The sequence below is a fragment of the Anoplopoma fimbria genome, chromosome 2, assembly GCF_027596085.1.
Source record: "Anoplopoma fimbria isolate UVic2021 breed Golden Eagle Sablefish chromosome 2, Afim_UVic_2022, whole genome shotgun sequence".
NCBI classification, from domain to species: Eukaryota; Metazoa; Chordata; class Actinopteri; order Perciformes; family Anoplopomatidae; genus Anoplopoma; species Anoplopoma fimbria.
The window spans coordinates 16,690,503-16,709,423 of NC_072450.1; the positions used below are offsets into that span (position 1 = coordinate 16,690,503).

At 44.8% G+C, this 18,921-nt stretch overlaps 1 protein-coding gene across 5 annotated transcripts in view; it reads left to right on the forward strand.

Annotated features, from left to right (window-relative positions):
• Positions 1–18,088, forward strand: part of gse1b (Gse1 coiled-coil protein b) — a 115,283-nt gene extending 97,195 nt beyond the window's left edge. For all 5 annotated transcript variants that reach the window (XM_054611059.1, XM_054611068.1, XM_054611051.1 and 2 more), the window contains exons 3-16: positions 286–494; positions 5,076–5,242; positions 5,516–5,716; positions 7,277–7,444; positions 7,582–7,946; positions 8,436–8,766; positions 10,326–10,957; positions 11,111–11,223; positions 11,312–11,579; positions 12,545–12,658; positions 12,809–13,183; positions 14,180–14,518; positions 14,978–15,081; positions 15,418–18,088. In XM_054611059.1, the coding sequence (XP_054467034.1) occupies positions 286–494; positions 5,076–5,242; positions 5,516–5,716; positions 7,277–7,444; positions 7,582–7,946; positions 8,436–8,766; positions 10,326–10,957; positions 11,111–11,223; positions 11,312–11,579; positions 12,545–12,658; positions 12,809–13,183; positions 14,180–14,518; positions 14,978–15,081; positions 15,418–15,558 (3,527 nt within the window). In that variant the 3' untranslated portion in view covers positions 15,559–18,088. The remainder of the gene's footprint in view (positions 1–285; positions 495–5,075; positions 5,243–5,515; positions 5,717–7,276; positions 7,445–7,581; positions 7,947–8,435; positions 8,767–10,325; positions 10,958–11,110; positions 11,224–11,311; positions 11,580–12,544; positions 12,659–12,808; positions 13,184–14,179; positions 14,519–14,977; positions 15,082–15,417) is intronic.
• Positions 18,089–18,921: the final 833 nt, after the last annotated feature.

Consider the following 18,921-nt stretch of genomic DNA (forward strand, 5'->3'; position numbering starts at 1 on the left):
CAAGGCTGTGTGGCTCTCACAGGGCTGCTCATCCTGATCACTGTCACTTCATAATAGGGGCCTTGGGCCATCCATCTGGCCCTCTCTGTGTGTGTGTGTGTGTGTGCACGTTATTTGTTGCCATTTTTGTTCTGCGACCTCTTTTTAATCCCGAGTAAAGGAGCTACCGGATCACACTGATGTTACGTTGGCCTTTTCTATTAACAGAGCAATAGACACACTATGAGCTTGTCTTATGTTCTTTCTTCCGCTGTGCTCATGTCATCTTTCTCTGTCTTTCTCCAGCTGCGTCCTCCATCAGCGCCGAGTCCTCTCCAGTGTCCTCCCCAGCCACCAACCACAGCTCTCCAGTCAGTACACCCAAGAGGGGTCCCCTCGGTCCAGGGCCTGTCCTGGTTCCCCCATCGGGCCACAGCGTGCCAAACACTCCACCTGTAGTCACCATTGCTCCAACAAAGACTAGCAACGGCCTCTGGAGGAGCGAGGGACGCCAGGTAAAAACCCCATTCAGACACCCATCACACAGACCTTCAGCCTGCTCTCTTCTTTTCTCTTTCTAACCTTTTTTTCTTTCAGTTGCTCTTTCACAGGTCTCAGAAATGTTGTCATTCTGCAGCTTGCTTGCCCTCACAAGCATGCACACAGTCAGGCTCTCGAGGTATTAATGGATCTTGTAGATTGCCTGTAGCCCATTATGTGGCAGTACGTATTTGACATATGTACATGTGACATAGCTGGCAGGTCTGTGAATGTCTGCTTCCCTCAAAACCTCCCCTCACCACCCTGTCAACTCCCCCACCAATGGCTCCATGCGTTACACAATGCCAGCTGCCACTGGGACGGCGAGGTAACAGCCTCAACGGCAGCTAACATCTGTGCCCCCCCCAACCCCCCTCCCACTTAGCCCTCTCGCCCTTGGCCTAGCCCCTCCTGAGTCTCCCCCCCCTCCCCATCCCCATCTCCAGCTTCACCCAAGCAGTCAAGTGCATCCTCTGCCTCGTCACCCTGACGCCCGCTCTCTGTTACGTAGTGGGGGCGAGAGAGAAATAGGGAGAGAGAGAGGGAGAGCTGCTTGCTTTGATAAGGAGTGGATTATGGATTATGGCCTTGCTTTAAGCCTTCTTATCTCAGCTCAGGGCTAATTTTCGAGGCCAAGCGCACAGTTACGAACAGCACTTGGCAACACGCGGAAGCTCTCCGAGATACTTTGACAGTTCCCCCGGAGACAGAAAGAAGGGGGATAGCAAGGGGTGAGTGAGGAGGTCAGCCAGCCAGCTATGTGTGGTAGCATTCAGACTATTGTCCTCTCTCCCGGACAACCCCCCTGACCCTTTTACCAAATGACCCTTTCCGCAGTTCAAGGGTCAACCAGAGCTGGGAGGGGCTGGAGAGACAGGGTAGCTCTCCGAATGATGTCACCCTTTTTGCCATTCCTTCAGCTTAGCAAGTTTAAAAAGAGCAGAAAAAGAAATAAAGAGACCGAAGCACCCTCCGTTCGTGTGTTTGTTTGCTTTTGCACGGTGGTTTAGAGGTCAAGCTCAAATTGAAAAGGTCATGTCACTGGCCTTGTGGTGCCTCCAGCAGCGCGGGGTCACCCATCCAAAGAATGAGGAGGTTAAGGGAGGTGATGTGGACAAGAGGTTGGGATGAGGGGGTAGAGGTCGGTGGGAGGGGGGGCAGCAGCGGGGACGCGTCACTAAAGCTGGCGTCATAGCATCTCCCCTATATCTGCGGTGCCGCTTCAGCGAGCACATATAACTCTAGTCACAAAGAGCCTCGGGGTCGTATAGGCCACACACATTCATACATACATGCCATCAAAATGTCTCTTAAACAAAGATGATACTGTCTGGAGCTCTGCTTCCATTGCTAATCACTGATCAGGAAGGACGCATCAAGGAAGAAAGGTCTACCCTTTGGCACTTTCCCCCTTTGCCCTTTAGCTATTTTTTCCCTTTCTGTCTACTGTCATTATTCATTTTTCCTTTGGGCATGATACCGTTAGGCCAGGACCATGGTTTTCAATGGATGCTGATAGAGAAAGGAGAAATGCTGGGAAAATAGTTGCATACAGAAGCAGAAGTCTCTGGATGCCCTGTGAAGCGCACAAGAAAAGCTTGTTTGTTGCTGTGTTCACATTTGTGTGTGTCCTGCTTTCTTGTGTGCTAGAAGGGCTGATTGGTGTCTCTCAGGCGGAGATACAAGTCTGTCTTTCGGGGGAGGGGGGGCAGCAAAGGAGGGAGGGCTTGGTGCGTTGGCATTTTGCTTTAATGACTGCAGGAGTCTGCTCCCGCTGCTGCCTGTAATTGCTTTTTAATTGGCAATTTGGATTCATGGCTCCATCTGAGAGGCGTAAACGAGCGCTCTACAATGCGCAGGGTCTCCCACCCTCAGTGGGGGTTACAGGGGCCTGGCTCACACAGAGGAAGATGGCTGTTAATGGATGTGTCTTTGAGTCTGAGTGCTTGTATTTGTGCTCTGTGCTTCGTATATGGCATGGTGCTGGTGAATAGTGTGTGTTATATAGTAGGCTGTTTTTTGGCAGGTGGTGAAAGGTCAAAATGGCTGGTTGGATGTGTAGGTGCCTGAGTGACTAAGGGTCCTCTCTAATGGGGTTGGAAGGTTGTATCTTTGTGGTGTATGTGCTTTTTCAAGGTGCTGACCTGTTTCACCCACACCTTTGCATGTTTTTCTACAGGCGTGCATCCACACACACACATGCACAGAGTAGACACACACAAACAGGCACTAAGCTCCGGCAACAAAGATGTGCTTACAGCCTGACAGCCACATGTACACATTCTCATCTACAAACAGGTTTCTACATTCGTTTTTTGTTGATCGTATCAGATATAAGAAGAAGAAGTTTTTCAGTGACAATATTAATTGTAAAAGCAGGAGGTAGAAGCCAGTCAGTTGCCAAACAGCATCAGCACCACCATGCTTTGTTGTTTTACTGGCACCGTTGTTTGATCCTCTTATGATGGGATTTCTGTGAAATTTGTTTAAAGTGAACAATTTTTCCGATAATTTGTGTCTGGCAATTGCACCAAGTAACAGTTATTGAGTCATAGCCATGATTATAAAACCATGCCCTTATCACACACAAGATCTTTGATGATGCAGGTTCAACCCACATTTGATTCATACCAATCTTCTAGTCACCAGATAAATACCAGATCGTCAACAACTCCTATGAATAGATTATAAATAGACCATGCATGATTTTATTAGCTAATAAAGTTCTCGTGTTGATTTGCAATCAAAAGTGGTCAGTGGATTGTTGTTTGGTTTGACTATAACATTAATTTTCTTTTCTTAAATTTGGTCTCTTTCCGATAAAACAGCCTGATTAGTGGTGTACATATGGCATGTTGAAAGCAGCACATCTTTTTGATGCGCAGGATGGGAATTATTGGAAATATACACACAGTTCATGTGCACATGACTTAATATTCAAGTTCATGTTCGTCAAGATAAAAAATTTGAATATTCGTTTGTCTGCTTACCTACCACGACAGCCACCCACCCGCTTTTGGTAGAGTTGAACAACTAGGCAGATAAAGAGAAACAGACTTTTTGGTAAAAGAAGGAGCAAACAGAGAGGCCGAAATGTTGCTGCTCCCAAGCCACAATCTGATATTGACTTCTTTTGACATATATATAAACCTCTTTTCCAGTCGGCTGCTGATTGGGAGGGAAGGTCCACCTTCTCCCTGTGCTCATAAAGCTTTGAAAGGATGGAAGTGGTGTAGGGGATTTACGGGGACAATAGGTCTGGGGGAGTGGAGTGCCTTACTGTTTAGTGAAGCGCAAAAAAACAACAAGGAGAAAACCGTAACATTAAACTACTGCAACGTGGGGGCCTCTAAGAAACAGAGGGGGATGTGGGGAGTCTAAACATTAGAGGCGTTTAAGATTGGATGTTAGCGCATCAGTGTCATCCTGGGTCAGTGACTGCAGAGCACGACATGGAGGTAATGGCTCCCTAAATTGGATTTATTTTATCGGAGTCAGTAGTAAGAGAGAGGACAGTGCTGCTGTAAGGTCTCCTTCTAATCCCAGGGAGCCCAGAGGTTAATTTAGTGGGGCAAGAACTGCCTCCTCCTCATGCTCCTCTTCTTTGTCTTCATCTCTATATTTCCTATTTCCTATCTAGTTGACCCCTTGCCAACTTCAACTTGAATTCCCGTTTTGTGGGAGAAGAGATACCTATTCCATCATACCTGGAAAAAATTCATCCTTGACTGTGTATCCCTCCATAAATAGTTCCCTTGTTCAACGTACAAGGGTTGTGAGTTTCTCTTTTCTGCGATTGCATTTGTAGGCAGAGGGAAACCAAAACTTCAGAAAATGCACTCCCACTCCCACAGCAGGATGTCTCTGGAGCTCTGAAACGGTGTATGTGCCTGCTGAGTCTGTGTGTTTGTTGTGGGATTGGATAAGTGAGACCAGGCTTGCTGCCAAAGGGAGAGAGGGAGGAGAAAGGGAAGAAAGAAGAAAGAGAAACAGAGGCAGAGTGATGTTGCTTTTTTGACTCTGTTGTCTTCCTTGTAGATGTTAGTGTTTAAGTTATGTGCACACACACACACACACACACACACACACACACACACACACACACACACACACACACACACACACACACACACACACACACACACACAGCCAAGATCAAAGTCATAATTTCTTTAGAAGTACTGCTGTTCTACATCTACCATTACCTCATCTTCATCAATCATACAGATGACATCTCTTGTATACAATTAGAGAAAAACAGTGAAGCTGTTCTTTTTTCTTTTACCACTCTTTGCCTGCTTCACCATTTTTTATCATATATTCCCCCCAGAGAAATGTTGATACATCTATTTTTACAGGGAGGTGGTTATGTGAGAAAGTAAATAATAGTGCCTGAGGTAGGAAGAGAGAGTGAGGAAGGGTGCTGCATCATACAGTCCTATTCTTCCCCCGTCTCCCCCCCCCTCACAGGACGGGCTCCATGAGCATTGACAACCGTGACGGTCACAGGTCTTCATGAACAATGACTAAGACTCTCTCTCTGTATCTCTCTCCAGGCTGACTCGGGGCCTCGTGGGGCCAGCAGGGAACGTCTGGGTGCAGAGGGGAACCACCCACAGGAAAAGGGTGGTCCCTCAGTCCCTGCCCACCTCCTGGGAAACCCCTATGCCTTTGGTCTCACCCCCGGCGCTGTCATGCAGGATTCACGGTTCCAGCCTCTCAAGTGAGTCTCACTCTGCTCTGCCTGTGTCTCTGGATTTGAGGAGTTTACATGTTTGAATTTAAAAGGGAAGTTTCTATAGCACTCGTCTAAGTGTATGATGAATACTTCACGGCGATATTAAACTCGTTGGAATAAGCACTCGCAACAAATGACAAACAATTGTCTTTTTGGTGCGGAGAAACAATTAACTCAAAGTGTAACAGTGGACACATACAATTCAAACTAACCATGGCTTCTCTCTATTGTGGCCCTTCCCGCCTCTCCTACCTTCAGTCTGCCCAGACAGTTGGCTAATGCAGTGCCCCCTGGTCATGTACCAGAAGAGTACCTCCGTGGTTTCCGGCCCTATGCCACGACTGAGGACGCCCTCCGCATGCCCTCTTTGCCCTTGGGCCTGGACCCCGCCACTGCAGCTGCCGCAGCTGCCTACTACCATCCCAGCTACCTGCCCCACCCATCCTTCACGCCATACAGGTAAGCCTCTCCGTTCATTTGTTTTGATGACTTGGCACCCATTCCCTCTGAGAGCAAGCTGTGCAAACCAGTGCATATGAGTGAACTAAGCAATTGTAATGTTTAGACTCAGCAGTAAACACATTAGTGTATTGCTGACCTTGAATTCACGTTCCCAGAGGTAAAACATTGATGTTCTTTATTTCTGTATTTACTTAACTGGGGAGGGTTTTTAATTGAGTGTAAGAGAGTTGAAGAAATCTGGTTATAGGTAAACAAAAAGCAAAGTAACAGAATATAAATAACCAAACCCAAAGTATCATCATGGACAGGAAGGGAAGTCTGTCAGAACAGATGGCACAGAGTATCATGTAAAACACTACGTTCTTTCACTGAACACTTGGGTACCTCTTTGCAACACATCAGAGCAGAGTTTATCATATCAGATGCACTGGAGTTCTAAATTACAGCTTTATATATTTTATCATCTGACAAGCTGCTGCTGCTGAAAAATATCCTGGTCAGCTGTGTCAAAATGCTTTTAAGAGTTTGATTATAAATACATCTAGATCACTGTTTATAGCCAAAAGCTGCAGTTATGTCATTTACAACCTTCATATCTGCTGTAATGATGCGGTATTGCTTGCTAAATTACAGAGAAGCACTACACTTATTTGACAGTTTGTCTACTGATACCTAATCTTTTTCTAATTTTTTATTTTGAGATGAACAAAACTCTGTATTGGCTTTCTTAATGAAGGAGTTGTATCTATTTTGAAGCTTCTTAAACCAAGCCAGTTAATAGCAAGACCCATTTTCCTTGTCTTTAGCCGAGCTCGGTTATGCCTATGAATAAAATATGAACATCTAAAAGAGAGCCATGGCTGGTTTTGCCACTTAACTCTATATATCTGGAGCTTGTTCATGCGTGCTTTGTGAGAAATGACCATAAAATAATCCCTTAGCTGTTTATACATCTCAGATATGATCCTGTACACTACTGAGGATTATCCATTCTCTCATAAGGAACATTTTAAATTAGTTTTGTGTTAGGTCATTTATAGTGTTCTGTATTGGTGATCATACAGCGAAAACATCAGCAGCAGAAAAATCTATGTGCAATGTTTGTTAAAAATACATTAATTTTAAATGTATTGCAATTTAAAAAACATAGTTTGATCCTGTGGACTCGTGCATGCGTTGAGAAGGACCCTGCTTGCTTTGGGCTATGACACAGGCAGCGTGCCCCTGGTCTGTCAACCCAGCAAGATCAGAGGACTGCAGCACCCATCACACACTGCGCTGTAATGGATTTAATGAGGGGATGTGCAGTCACACTCACACACACAAGTTGTGCATCAACACACAACGCCGTCTCTCGCTTGCTGCTGTGTGGTGATTGAGGTTAGCTGACAGATACGGCTACTTTCTTGAGAGACGGTAGACCCTGTCATGTTGCTTCTTTGGGAGATGGAAGCGCACTGGTTAATGAAAGTGAATGCTGCACTGTCACACGGATGGACTGAATTCTCTTCTCTTTCTCTCCCTCTTCTATTTCTTAATGCAACGCTTATCTCCCAGGATGGACGACCCGTTCTGCCTCTCTGCTTTGAGGTCACCTTTCTATCAGCTGCCAGGAGGGGGAGCTTTACCTCCCATCCATCCCTCTGCTGTTCACATGCACCTACAAGGGGTCCGCTACCCTGGAGACTTCACGCACCCCTCAATGTCAGCACTGCAGTCGGAGAGGTAAAGTTAATTCATGCATACGTACACTCACAAGTGCATGCATACAGTAGATCTCAGCAGTGTGCCATTATTTCTTTCTTATTTAACTGACACTTTCTTTTCTACTTCTACCTCCCTGTCCACCTTTTGCTTTTTAGGCTTCAGCTGGAGGATGAGCTGCGACATAGAGAGAGGGAGCGAGAACGAGAACGTGAGCGCGAGAAAGAGAGAGAGCGCGAGGCCGAGAGGGAGAAAGAACGGGAGAGAGAACGGGAGAGGGAGAGAGAGCGGGAGAAGGAGCTGGAGAGGGAGAAAGAGCGTGAACGGGAGAGGGAGCGCGAACGAGAAAGGGAGAGGGAGAGAGAAAGAGAGAAGGAGCTGGAGAGACAGAAGGAGAGAGCACTGAGGGAGAAGGAGCTGCAGGCATCCAAGGCCATGGAGAGCCACTATCTGGCTGAGCTCCATGCCATGAGGGGGCAGGAGGACAGAACCAAGCCTGAGAGACTCACCCCTAATCGGGCTGGTATGTGTCCAAGCTTCCTCTGTGGCTTCTTTAAGCTATAATCCCACTGCTTGTAAACACTTGTCCCTATAAACACTATATATATATATATATATATATATATATATATATATATATATTCAGTAAGAGCTGAAACAATGAGGCCATTTAAGAATGTGTCAAATACATTTTATTTATTTTTTAAAATCTGCAACAATTGATGATAATCAGTTAATTGTTTAAGTAATTTCTTAAGATATTTGCCTAAACATTCAGCGGTTCCTTACACTTTTTTTTCCTATCATTTTAAACTGAATATTTCAGTTTAAAATGATAAAATGGGCAGACCAAACATGCAATTTGAAGAATTTGTGCTCTTGTATTGTCTTGTTATTGGACATTATTCACTGTCAGACTTTTTCCAGACTAAACGAATAATCCATGAATTGAGAAAATAATTGTCAAATGAAAAAAATAGTTTTTTTTACACTGACCTTTCTCCCTTCACAGAGAAAACCAAAGAGCCTGCACCTCCAGCTCCCAAACCAGTGCCGCCAGGACTCCACTCCTCAATGGTCCAATCACATCATCCCATCCCCGGTCTAATCCCGGGCCACGGCCTCTTCATGGGGTCCAGCGCTGTAGGGACGGCGCTCTCGGCCTCAATGATTGCTCAGAGGAACAATGAGGAGGAGAGGTGGTTGGCACGGCAACGTAAGCTGCGGCAGGAGAAAGAGGATCGTCAGTACCAGGTGTCTGAATTCCGCCAGCAGGTTCTGGAGCAGCACCTGGACTTGGGCCGGCCAGCTGACGCATCAGATCATAGGATAGACCCACACAGGTGAGAAACACTCGCAAGACTGAACTCGTTGCAGTCCAGTCAACATGTGCAGAGATTTCAAACCCACATACATTTTTAAACACATACTGGCAGTATTTATTTACACATGATTTGGCGATTGCAGAGTTTTTTTGCCCAATCTGATAGAGACAAGCAGCTCTGAGGGCTCTATGACTCCAAAAACGCATGCATGCTTTCAGTGCAAACTATTTTGGGGTTTTTTGGTGTCTGTCTCTGCTAGCCTTATGGGGACAGTTGTGCCTGTGTTCTGAAGCCTCAGAAGCTGGCACGCTTTAAAAGTTTTTTGTTTTTTTTTCAAGCATGCCTGGAAAAAACATAAACCGTGTCAGAAGCATCACGTCTACTCTATTGCTGTCCATGCTTCAGGCCGGACATGTAGGCAAACAGGCAGCTATGTTAGGGTGTTGATGTAGGGTGTGAGGTGGGGTGAGGATGAGGATGAGGATGATGATGATGACAATGATGTCCTGATGCTGTTTCATGTGTAGTCGGTAGGGGTTTCAAACAGGCAGCGAGTGGGATGGCTAAGATACACAAAGGCTAATTCTCGGCTAATCCTCTCAACCTTGCTCAGCGTAAGCCCCCTGCTTACCCTCCTTTGTGACTGTGCCTGTGTTTGTGTTGTTGTGTGGGATTCAGAAGTGAGGCTGTGGTTAATTCCGAACTGGTAGTACAGGAGAGATACACACGTCCGCTATCAGCAAACCAACGATACAATCGCAGAATCACAGCTCACAGGCTGCAGATTGCAGATTACACACGTTTACTCACTCTCACACACACAGAAACGCAAACACAAACACGGAGGCACAGATAATTTGACTGGTCATGCAGTGTGCGATCCTGCCAGGTTTGACTTGGAAAGACGCTCGAGACAGTGTCCACCAGCCATCTGCCTTTCTAGCTTCCTCACTGTTGCCATTTCTTTTCCACCACCATAAATCATGCGTTTCAAGGATCTGTTTTCACTCTTGTCCCTCCTTAACATATCTATACTTCGTCTCTATCTCATATCATTGACTATGATGGCTTCTCTGACAATCCATCGTTCTCCTTTCTCCTCTATGTCAGTCATTTTCTTCTCTGCCTGTCTGTCTGTTAGGGGAGTACATCTCCTGGCCTCTTCCTTAGTAGACTACTCTCTGGACTTATTCTCTCCGTGTGTGTGTGTGTGTGTGTGTGTGTGTGTGTGTGCGTGCGCGTGCGCGTGCGCGCGCGCGTGCGTGCTTGCCTCACTACAAGGACCTAACAGATCGAAAACAGGCATGTATATCTGGAGGACATTGTGTGTCTTGGCCACATCCTCACTCTGCTCTGGGCTACTCTGTTGGTGCTTGATATCACTGCTTTGCACACACAACCCCACAGACATACTGACAGGGATGAAGGGAAATAGGCAAGGCATATAAACACTATGCTGTGTCTCCTTGATGCATGCATCATTGGAAAACACTATTAATACATTTTAGAGGATTCATGGGCATTGTACAGTTTTTCTAACTGTTAAACCTGAACCCTGTCCCATTGTATCTCTACAGATCCATACCAAATCACCATGAACCAGGAAGCCGGGACCTCCACCCTCACTTAGGCGCCCCTCCACCCCTCATCTCCCCCAAACCTCCTCAGCCACCACGCGAACACCACCCTCCCACCACCCTGTGGAACCCTGCATCTCTTATAGAAACCCCTTCAGAGTTGAGACGTAACCACGAGCCCTCAGGGATGGGACACTATGAGCTCAGTCGGCTGCCCCCAGGTTCCTCCAAATATGACGATGGCGTGCGAAGGAGAGAAGGGGGAGCAATGGAGAAGTATCACCAACTGAGAGGTCCTCCGGGCCTGCCGGAACCCAGCACATTCCTTGCTGATCTGGAGAAATCCACCCAGTCCTTCTTCAGCCAGCAGAGGGCATCACTGTCCAGCCAGTATGAACTGGAGGGTGCCATGAAAAGCAACGCTGGCCATAAGATCCTCCAGGGACACCCGGGGCACAGTCGACACGGACAAGGGCTAGGAATGGTCCCCGGGCTGGGGATGGGACAGGCAGCCACAGTGGCGATGGGTCCGGACACAACGCTGATCTATGACGAATTCCTTCAGCAGCACCGAAGGCCTGTCAGCAAGCTGGACCTGGAGGAGAAGAGGAGGAGGGAGGCCAGGGAAAAAGGTACTCACCCTGGGCCAATGAAGCACTACACCTGATAACATGCACGCACACATGCTTGAAAAATCATAGAAATGATCTTGTTTTAATTGACAATCAACTTTATTAGAGGATTTTAAAATGAGGTGTCAGTAGTGACCTTTTTGCTTGCTGCAGGTTACTACTATGAGCTGGATGACTCATATGATGAGAGTGATGAGGAGGAGGTGAGAGCCCATCTCAGGAAAGTAGCAGAGCAGCCCCCATTGAAACTGGAGGACTCCACAGAGGTAAAGCACCTGCCAACACATCCGTTTTCTGCGCTTCCCACAAGCATTCGTGACCAAACATAACATTTCTTTTGCCTCTCCTGCACAGAAATTGGACTTCCTGGGAGCGTTCGGCCTGACCACGGTGGGCCGGCGAGAGGAGCTGGTGCAGCAGAAGAGAAGGAAAAGGAGGAGGCGGCTCAGGGAGCGCAGCCCCTCGCCACCTTTCTCGCACGCAAAACGCACTCCGCCTCCTCCTCCCCAACTCAGCACGCGCTTCACCCCTGAGGAAATGGACCGAGCACCGGAGCTGGAGGATAAGAAGCGCTTCCTCACCACGTTCAAACTGTCCCATGTCACCATGCAGCAGAGGAGAGGTAAGGGGATTTATAGTACACAAGTCTTTAGTGTTGCTTACCAATCGTTTTGTTTCATTATGTTTCAAGAACTATGTTAACCAGTGGAAGACTTAACTGTGCGTAATAATGCGTCTTAGCTGCTTTGTAATTAAATAAACTTCGGCACCCTTATTGTTTAAGAAAATAATCGTGCCCAGGATGCTATCTCCACTCCACTGGTAAAATAATCTGAATTTAAGTGAAGGAAAATGTTTTATTGACATTGATAAATAATTTATCCCAAGGCATCACATCAGTGTGCCTCAGCGAGCTAGTTAGAAGCCACTACATTACAGAACTGACCCGGTGCCCTTTACCATGTCTCCTCCCTCTGACATCTCACTTCAGCAAAGTTTAGGAGAAAACTGATTGCATGCTCACTGAGCGTTTAGAAAGTAGTAATTCTCAGCTTGCTGACACTTCACTTCAGCTGAGCTCTGCCTGCTTTACATGCGCTGCCTTCTCATTAATATGTTGACTCAAGCCTTGAAGGAAATTATAAAGGGGTCAGACAATGATTGTGTCAACGTCAAACCCCTGTATTATATGCAGAACATTCTCAGACATGTATGTATGATGAAATGCTTTACATTGCCCCAGTTAGAAAGGTGGACTTCAGGTGTCAGGGCTCTGTTTGTAGACACTTTTAGTTATACACGCACGCACACGCACACACACACACACACACACACACACACACACACACACACACACACACACACACACACACACACTGGAATTGGGAGTGGCAGCAGTGGGTTTACAGTGATCTGAGTCTAATCCTCTTGATTTACAGCGTACTGCCTCCCACACTGTCACACTCAACCTCATTTTGCATGCACGCAGGCGCAAACAAACACACACACACGCACACACACACACACACAAACATTTTGTGAGCAAGTTATAGTAAGTTTGTGAGTAACTTATTTTCTGTCTCCTAGATAATGAAAGGACTGTTGAGCTGCTTCAGGCCATTAAAGAAAAGAGCGTAACCTTGGATACCATCAGACATGCCCCTCATCCGCTGTGCAAGAGTCCTCCAGCACAGATTTCTGGTGAGACACATGTTTTATAAACATAAACATTTAACATCAAGTATTGGGTTAGTGTGATATTTATTCATTTGTATGATGTATCTGGAGTTCCATCCTTAGTGAAGTGGATCTTGACCTCATCATGACTCACATATGTTCAAATGATTGCAGATTCTGCGTTTGCCCAGCCGTCCTCTGAATCAGAAGGCCACCGCAGTGTCAGACCGCCTAGCCCCTCCTCACATTGCCCAGCGTCCCCCAGTGGTCACCCAAAACCCCTTGGGGAGACATTAAGACCAAAGGAACCCCCTTCTCCAGCTGTCTACCCAGACAAGGCCCGGGGGCCTGGTGAGGGTCCGGTCTCTAAGAGGAGCTCCAGCCTTCTGAATAGCTTACGGCCCCCACTCCCCCTGCAGGCTAAAGAGGGCCATCACAGCATCAATGGACGCACCAAATCCTGGGACAGCTTCACCCCGGAGGAATTTGCCCAGCAGTTCCACGAATCCGTGCTTCAGTCCACTCAGAAGGCTCTGCAGAAACATAAAGGTAAGCAGCACAGGCCCATTAATAGATATCTGTCTGTGAAGGTGACTAATAAGCAGCAGGACAGAATAGTGACACGGAGACCACCTTTTCAGCAATAAGCTGAGGTTCAGGTTGTTACAGGTCAATCATTTTAAGTAAGAAAATAACAAATTCTCATCAAAATTTTACAGAACCCAAGGTGATGTCTTCAGTTTACTGCTTTGTCCAACCAATAGTCCGAAAATCAACATATCTGCAATCTGTGAATCTCGAACAAGAAAATGTTTTGTATTTTAGCAAGATAAATGAACTTAATTGATTAATCCGAAACCTAAATTGTTTATAATTTTTTCATTGATCAATTAATCTAGAGTTTAATAACTTGTTTGATCAACATAGAATTAATCTGCAACTATTGATTATCAATTGGTAGTACATTTTTTGCCAAAAATTCTCCACTTAAAAAAGGATTTTCTTGATTTTTTTTTGGGCTTCTTTGACAGTACACTACTTATTTTTTGGATTTTGGACTGGCAATTCGAAGTTGTCACCTTGGCCTCTTGTCAGGTCACACGGTAGCACGTGCAGGTTACTTAAGGGGACAAAACTCTGAATATTGTAAGTTTTATTATCCTTAAAAATTGTTAATATTAGTCACTGCTGGTTGGTAACTGTGGCAGTTTTGATTATAATATTATTCTATGATCAATTTGTCATAATTTCTAAGTACGTAAGGGATGATTTCATATATAAGTTATAGCCATAGACTGCACGTCATTAAGTCAGACCATCTGTCTGTCAGAGCAGCTAGATCATGATTGAACATGATCTCTAAAACAGTGGGAACCTTGATTCTCTGACAATTTATAGACCAAACAACTACTTAGTTAATTGAGAGATTAACCGATAATGGAAATTATTATTTGTATCCCTAGATTAATCAACTCATCCTTTCACCACTATTAAAATGAATAAAAAATTATGAATTACTACAAAACCTCCCATCTTGTCCTTTAGGTGGCGCCACGGGGATGTCGGAGACGTCTCACCTCCAGGAGTCCTCTGTTCACTACAACATTCCAGAGCTTCAGAGCGCCCCTGGACGGCCGCCGCAACCGCATTCACAATCTCACTCCAATGCACATCCATTTCCCCATCCACTCTCACTCGCTCACCCTCAGCCCAACGGGCAGCACTTCTCTGTAGCCCTCCACCGGGAGGCCTCAGGGACGAGGGAGGACCTGTCTGGTCCAGATGACTCTGAGGAGGAAGAGGATGACGAGGAAGAGGAGGCTCCTCCTTCCAAGTGGCAGGGGATTGAATCTATATTTGAAGCTTATCAGGAATACGTTGAAGGTAAGCAGCTACAGAGAACACGCAGTGATGCTCTGCTGTTTTATGGCTCTTCTACCCCGTATGATATGTGGCTTTCATAACCAAGACATCAATACATCATTTTATAGGTTCATAATAAAGTGTTTGCCTATATTCCTGTAAAAAAAATGTTTTTATCATACAGCAGTAGTGTACAAGCATATACTGTTTGGTGGTTGAAATTAATACAAATGAATAGACTTGATGGTTAACAGTTGTTGTAGTGTTGTTGCTCCACTAGAGGGCGGTATTCATCCTTTCCCTACACATCTCAGTTATGTGCAAATGTGTGATCAGGATTTTTACTAGAAATATAGTCAACAGACGTTCAACCTCCATCTAATCAATCAAAGCCTTTTTTAAACACCCTTATTTTTTTGCCTCTGATACCCTACACTCGTTTTCTCCTCCCTCACTCTCTTATTCAATGTTGTCCTCTAGAGCAAAGTTTGGAGCGACAAGTGTTGCAGAGCCAGTGTCGAAGACTAGAAGCTCAGAACTACAACCTCAGTCTGACTGCTGAGCAGCTGTCTCACAGCATGGGGGTAAGATACATGCACACACACCACTTATTGTGAATCCTAATACACTTTGCATTATCCCTAAGCCAGAACTCATCAAAACATTTCCCTTCTCCACACATACTTCCTTGAGTATGAATACGATAAACCTCTATAATCCTTGAAATATATGCTCTCCCTCTTGGAAAATGATCAAACATCTCATATAGTTCGTCAGCACCATGAAATTGTGGCTTCTCATTTGTTTTTCCTGACGTTTTATAAACGCCATGTAACAGAATTCATATCCTCATTGTTGGGATTTTTTTTTTTGTTAACTTTATTTTGATGTCCTCCCTCTCTGTGTCCCTGGTCGTGTAGGAGATGATGTCCCAGAGACAGAAGCTGGCAGTGGAAAGGGAGAAGCTACAAGCAGAGCTGGAGCACTTCAGGAAGTGTTTGACGCTGCCGCAGACACACTGGCCGAGAGGCGGCCATTACAAGGGCTACCCTCCCAGGTGACCCCAGCACGCCGACCCGATGGCCCCGGGCCTACTCCCCTTTCAGACTGACACCCAGAGTTTATTTTTCATGGCCTGGTCCACATGTCTCCATGGAGGAGAATACGGCTGGCTAGATAAGATGAATGAATGAATTGAGTGAATGGATGGATGAGAGATGAATGCAGAGGAGACAGGACCATACAGTGAAGGACAGACAGTCTTTGGATTGTGGCCAGCCAGGGACTGTGCCACGAGCCACTAACGTGTGCCAATGTAGCCAACACAGAGAGCAAGGGACAGGAGTACCTGAAGATCAACACAAACAAACAAACACACACACACACACACACACACACACACACACACACACACACACACACACACACACACACACACACACACGCACACACACACGCACCTGCTTGTCCCACATTCTTCAGTCCCCGCTGCTCTATTGTTCAGTCCTTGCGTCCCTCACCGCCACAGCTACACAGACAATCCTGCCAATGAGGGAGCAGCTACCCCAAGAGGGGCGACGTCAAGAGACTTGAACGCTTCAAAGGCTTCCGGTCAGTCGGGACTGATTTTATCACAGCGGCCACATGAGCTTTTGAACTGGAAATGCACTTAAGAATAAAAGCTGAAGAACTACCTGGTGGTACTGTGTTACAACAAAGAACTGTTCAAATTAGGGAAGAACTTAGAAAATGCACATTTTTTGGAAAGAATTAAGGAAAATGTTTTATTTCGAAATAGAAAATTTGAGAATAAGAATTTTAAAAGGTGCTTCAGCCTTGTATTGTAAATAATATGAAGACTTAAAAGAATTTTGTATGTTTTTATTACTTTAATCATTGTTCTTTTAAAGAAAAAGCCTGCCATTTTTATATGTTTATGCTTTTTTTGGGGGGTTGGAAAAGAAAGCCTTGCTTTTAGTGTTTGTACTGCTGCTGGCCAGAACAGCTCATTTTTGAGACATTTAACAGAGTGAGAGAGAACAGGATACACTCTTACTCCTGACCCAGCCACAACCACCTCATGTGGCGTCTGAGCTCAGCAAAGCTTACCTAGAGATCCCGAGACATGGCTCCCGCACTCTCATCCCCCGTCCTTCACAGCAACATGTGTCTCTCTGTGTAAACGCCCATCAACAACTCCTCTGGTCAGCGTCACTGCTGCTGGCATGACAAGGTAGCTTGTGCTATTCTCATACAGAAACCCGTTGAGATCCACAATGACAATATAATTAGTTTTTTTTTTTTACTTTGGTCACTTGACATACTTGATTTTGTAAAGACATGAAGAGTCTCTTAAGCATCCAGCTGATGAAACTGGTTCTTGATGCTTTATCCTACCATTGGACCTTTCACTTCTGTATGACATTATATAGCATTAGACTCAAACAATATGACGGTTTGCATAAAGTTACGCCTTACAAGCCCTTATCAGCAGTCATGAGGACACCGTGCCAAAATGAAAATAATAAGGTAGCATTTTGGATTCTTAAGTTTAAATTGAGTTGCAATTAGGTAGCCAAACCTTCAGACCAGAATAGCCATCTTCCACTGCTGAAAACCTTTGATTCCATCAATCTCCTTCCTGCATTTCCCCCTTTTTAATCCCACTATGTATACAGACTGGAGAAAAAAAAGTAGATTCAAACTGGGCATTTTGTAGTACATAAAAAATCAGATGGGATTAATTTACACTTAATTTCATACACTTTTACAATCTTTCTGCAATTCATCCTCTCTTTAAGCTCTGACCTGACGTTCAGCCACAAGTTTTATTCTGACTTTCTCCCCTGTAACTTGTTGCCTCAGCCTTACGGTAACATGTGTGATTGAATACCCCAAATGCCATCAAGGAGGTGCGTAGATCATCGTTTTGAATTTAAGGGGCTGCACAAGTTATCGTGGTGGGACAGTTGGTGTTAAGAGTGGGTGTTTTCAATATTTCAGAGTAAAAAAATGTGAAAATGTGCAGAAAGTAAATTTATAAACCTGAAGCACAGCTACCCCCTACATACAGTATGTTAATTACAAGTGCCTCAGAAATTTGGGAGCATGTGAATGAGTTGCAGTTCACAGGATGGACATTCTACACATAACGCCAGTGATCAGGGACTAAACATTTTACATTCAAGTGTCTACTGTATGTCTCACACCTTTCAAATATGTGCATGCCAAGAACTGACACAGAATTCATTTTATCTAAATGCATCTCTGAGAACCAATTTAATCCCAACACCTTTTTATAAATGTGGCCCAGTTCAGAGGATCAGGTGGATACAGAGCGTAGTCTGTCATTTTTACAGAGCAGAAGAGGCATGCTGAGGGAAGCGGCCAAGGCGCAGCACAGTGTGCGTCTCACCCAGCCTTCCTGTGTCTCCAGCCCACGCACGCCCATGCAATAGCCCCATTACTCAGTGGAGGATGTCTAGATGCTGTGAAATCCTGTTTTTAAAATGTACTTGTTTGAATTCATTGTAATGTAATATATTCTTTGTTGAATGTAGTAATTAGGTATTTATGAATATATGGCTGTGATTTCAGACAAAAAAGAAAATAAAATATTTCAAAAATGTTAAATAACAACCTTTGTTTGTGGTGCTGGTAGGTGGACCAATACGTTCGACCACAGGTTTCTTTACCTTTGGTGGCAAAGATTCTTTGTAGATCTGTTAGTATTTATACATCATACCTTTTAATAAATATTAACTTACCACAGGTTTTAGATTCAAAAATGTAATGGGGATTGGTTAGATTGTGGGAGTCAGTCCTTCCCACCACACATGCATTTTAGGTTTTAGAAATAGTTCTTTAGTTGCCCTCCTCTTAAGCACTGACCTCAGAGCTGCAGTTGGTCCTCAGATGCTGCGCTGCTGCTCCCCACTGCTCTTAAACATTTAGGACGGGTCAAATACAGGACAAGTGTCTCCACAAGAGCTTCAATTAGTATATTTTTATACATTACTATTCAGAAAAATAATACAAATGTTTTGTTTCCTTATTTTTAGTTTAAATTGCCCAGTGTGCTAAACCTGAAATCTTATTCTACTAGGCAGCCATTTATTTCGTCCTATAATTGTTCTTTTGCTTTGACAAACTACTTTTGTAGATTGTTTTCTCTATGAATTGTCCAAAACCTGCAAAAGGCCCACAGTGAATTCTCTAAATGTTTTGGGTTTCTTTTCAGGGGAAAAAGTAAACTTACAGTATACACCCTAGAAATACACACAAATACATTTATTTTGACAAGTACAGACAGACAGAAATGATGGCAGTTTAAATTTTCAGTGAGAGTCCTAAACTACATTTAATTAATAGATTAAATATGCGCATGTTTCAAACAGCAGATACATACAGTACAAAGCTTTTCA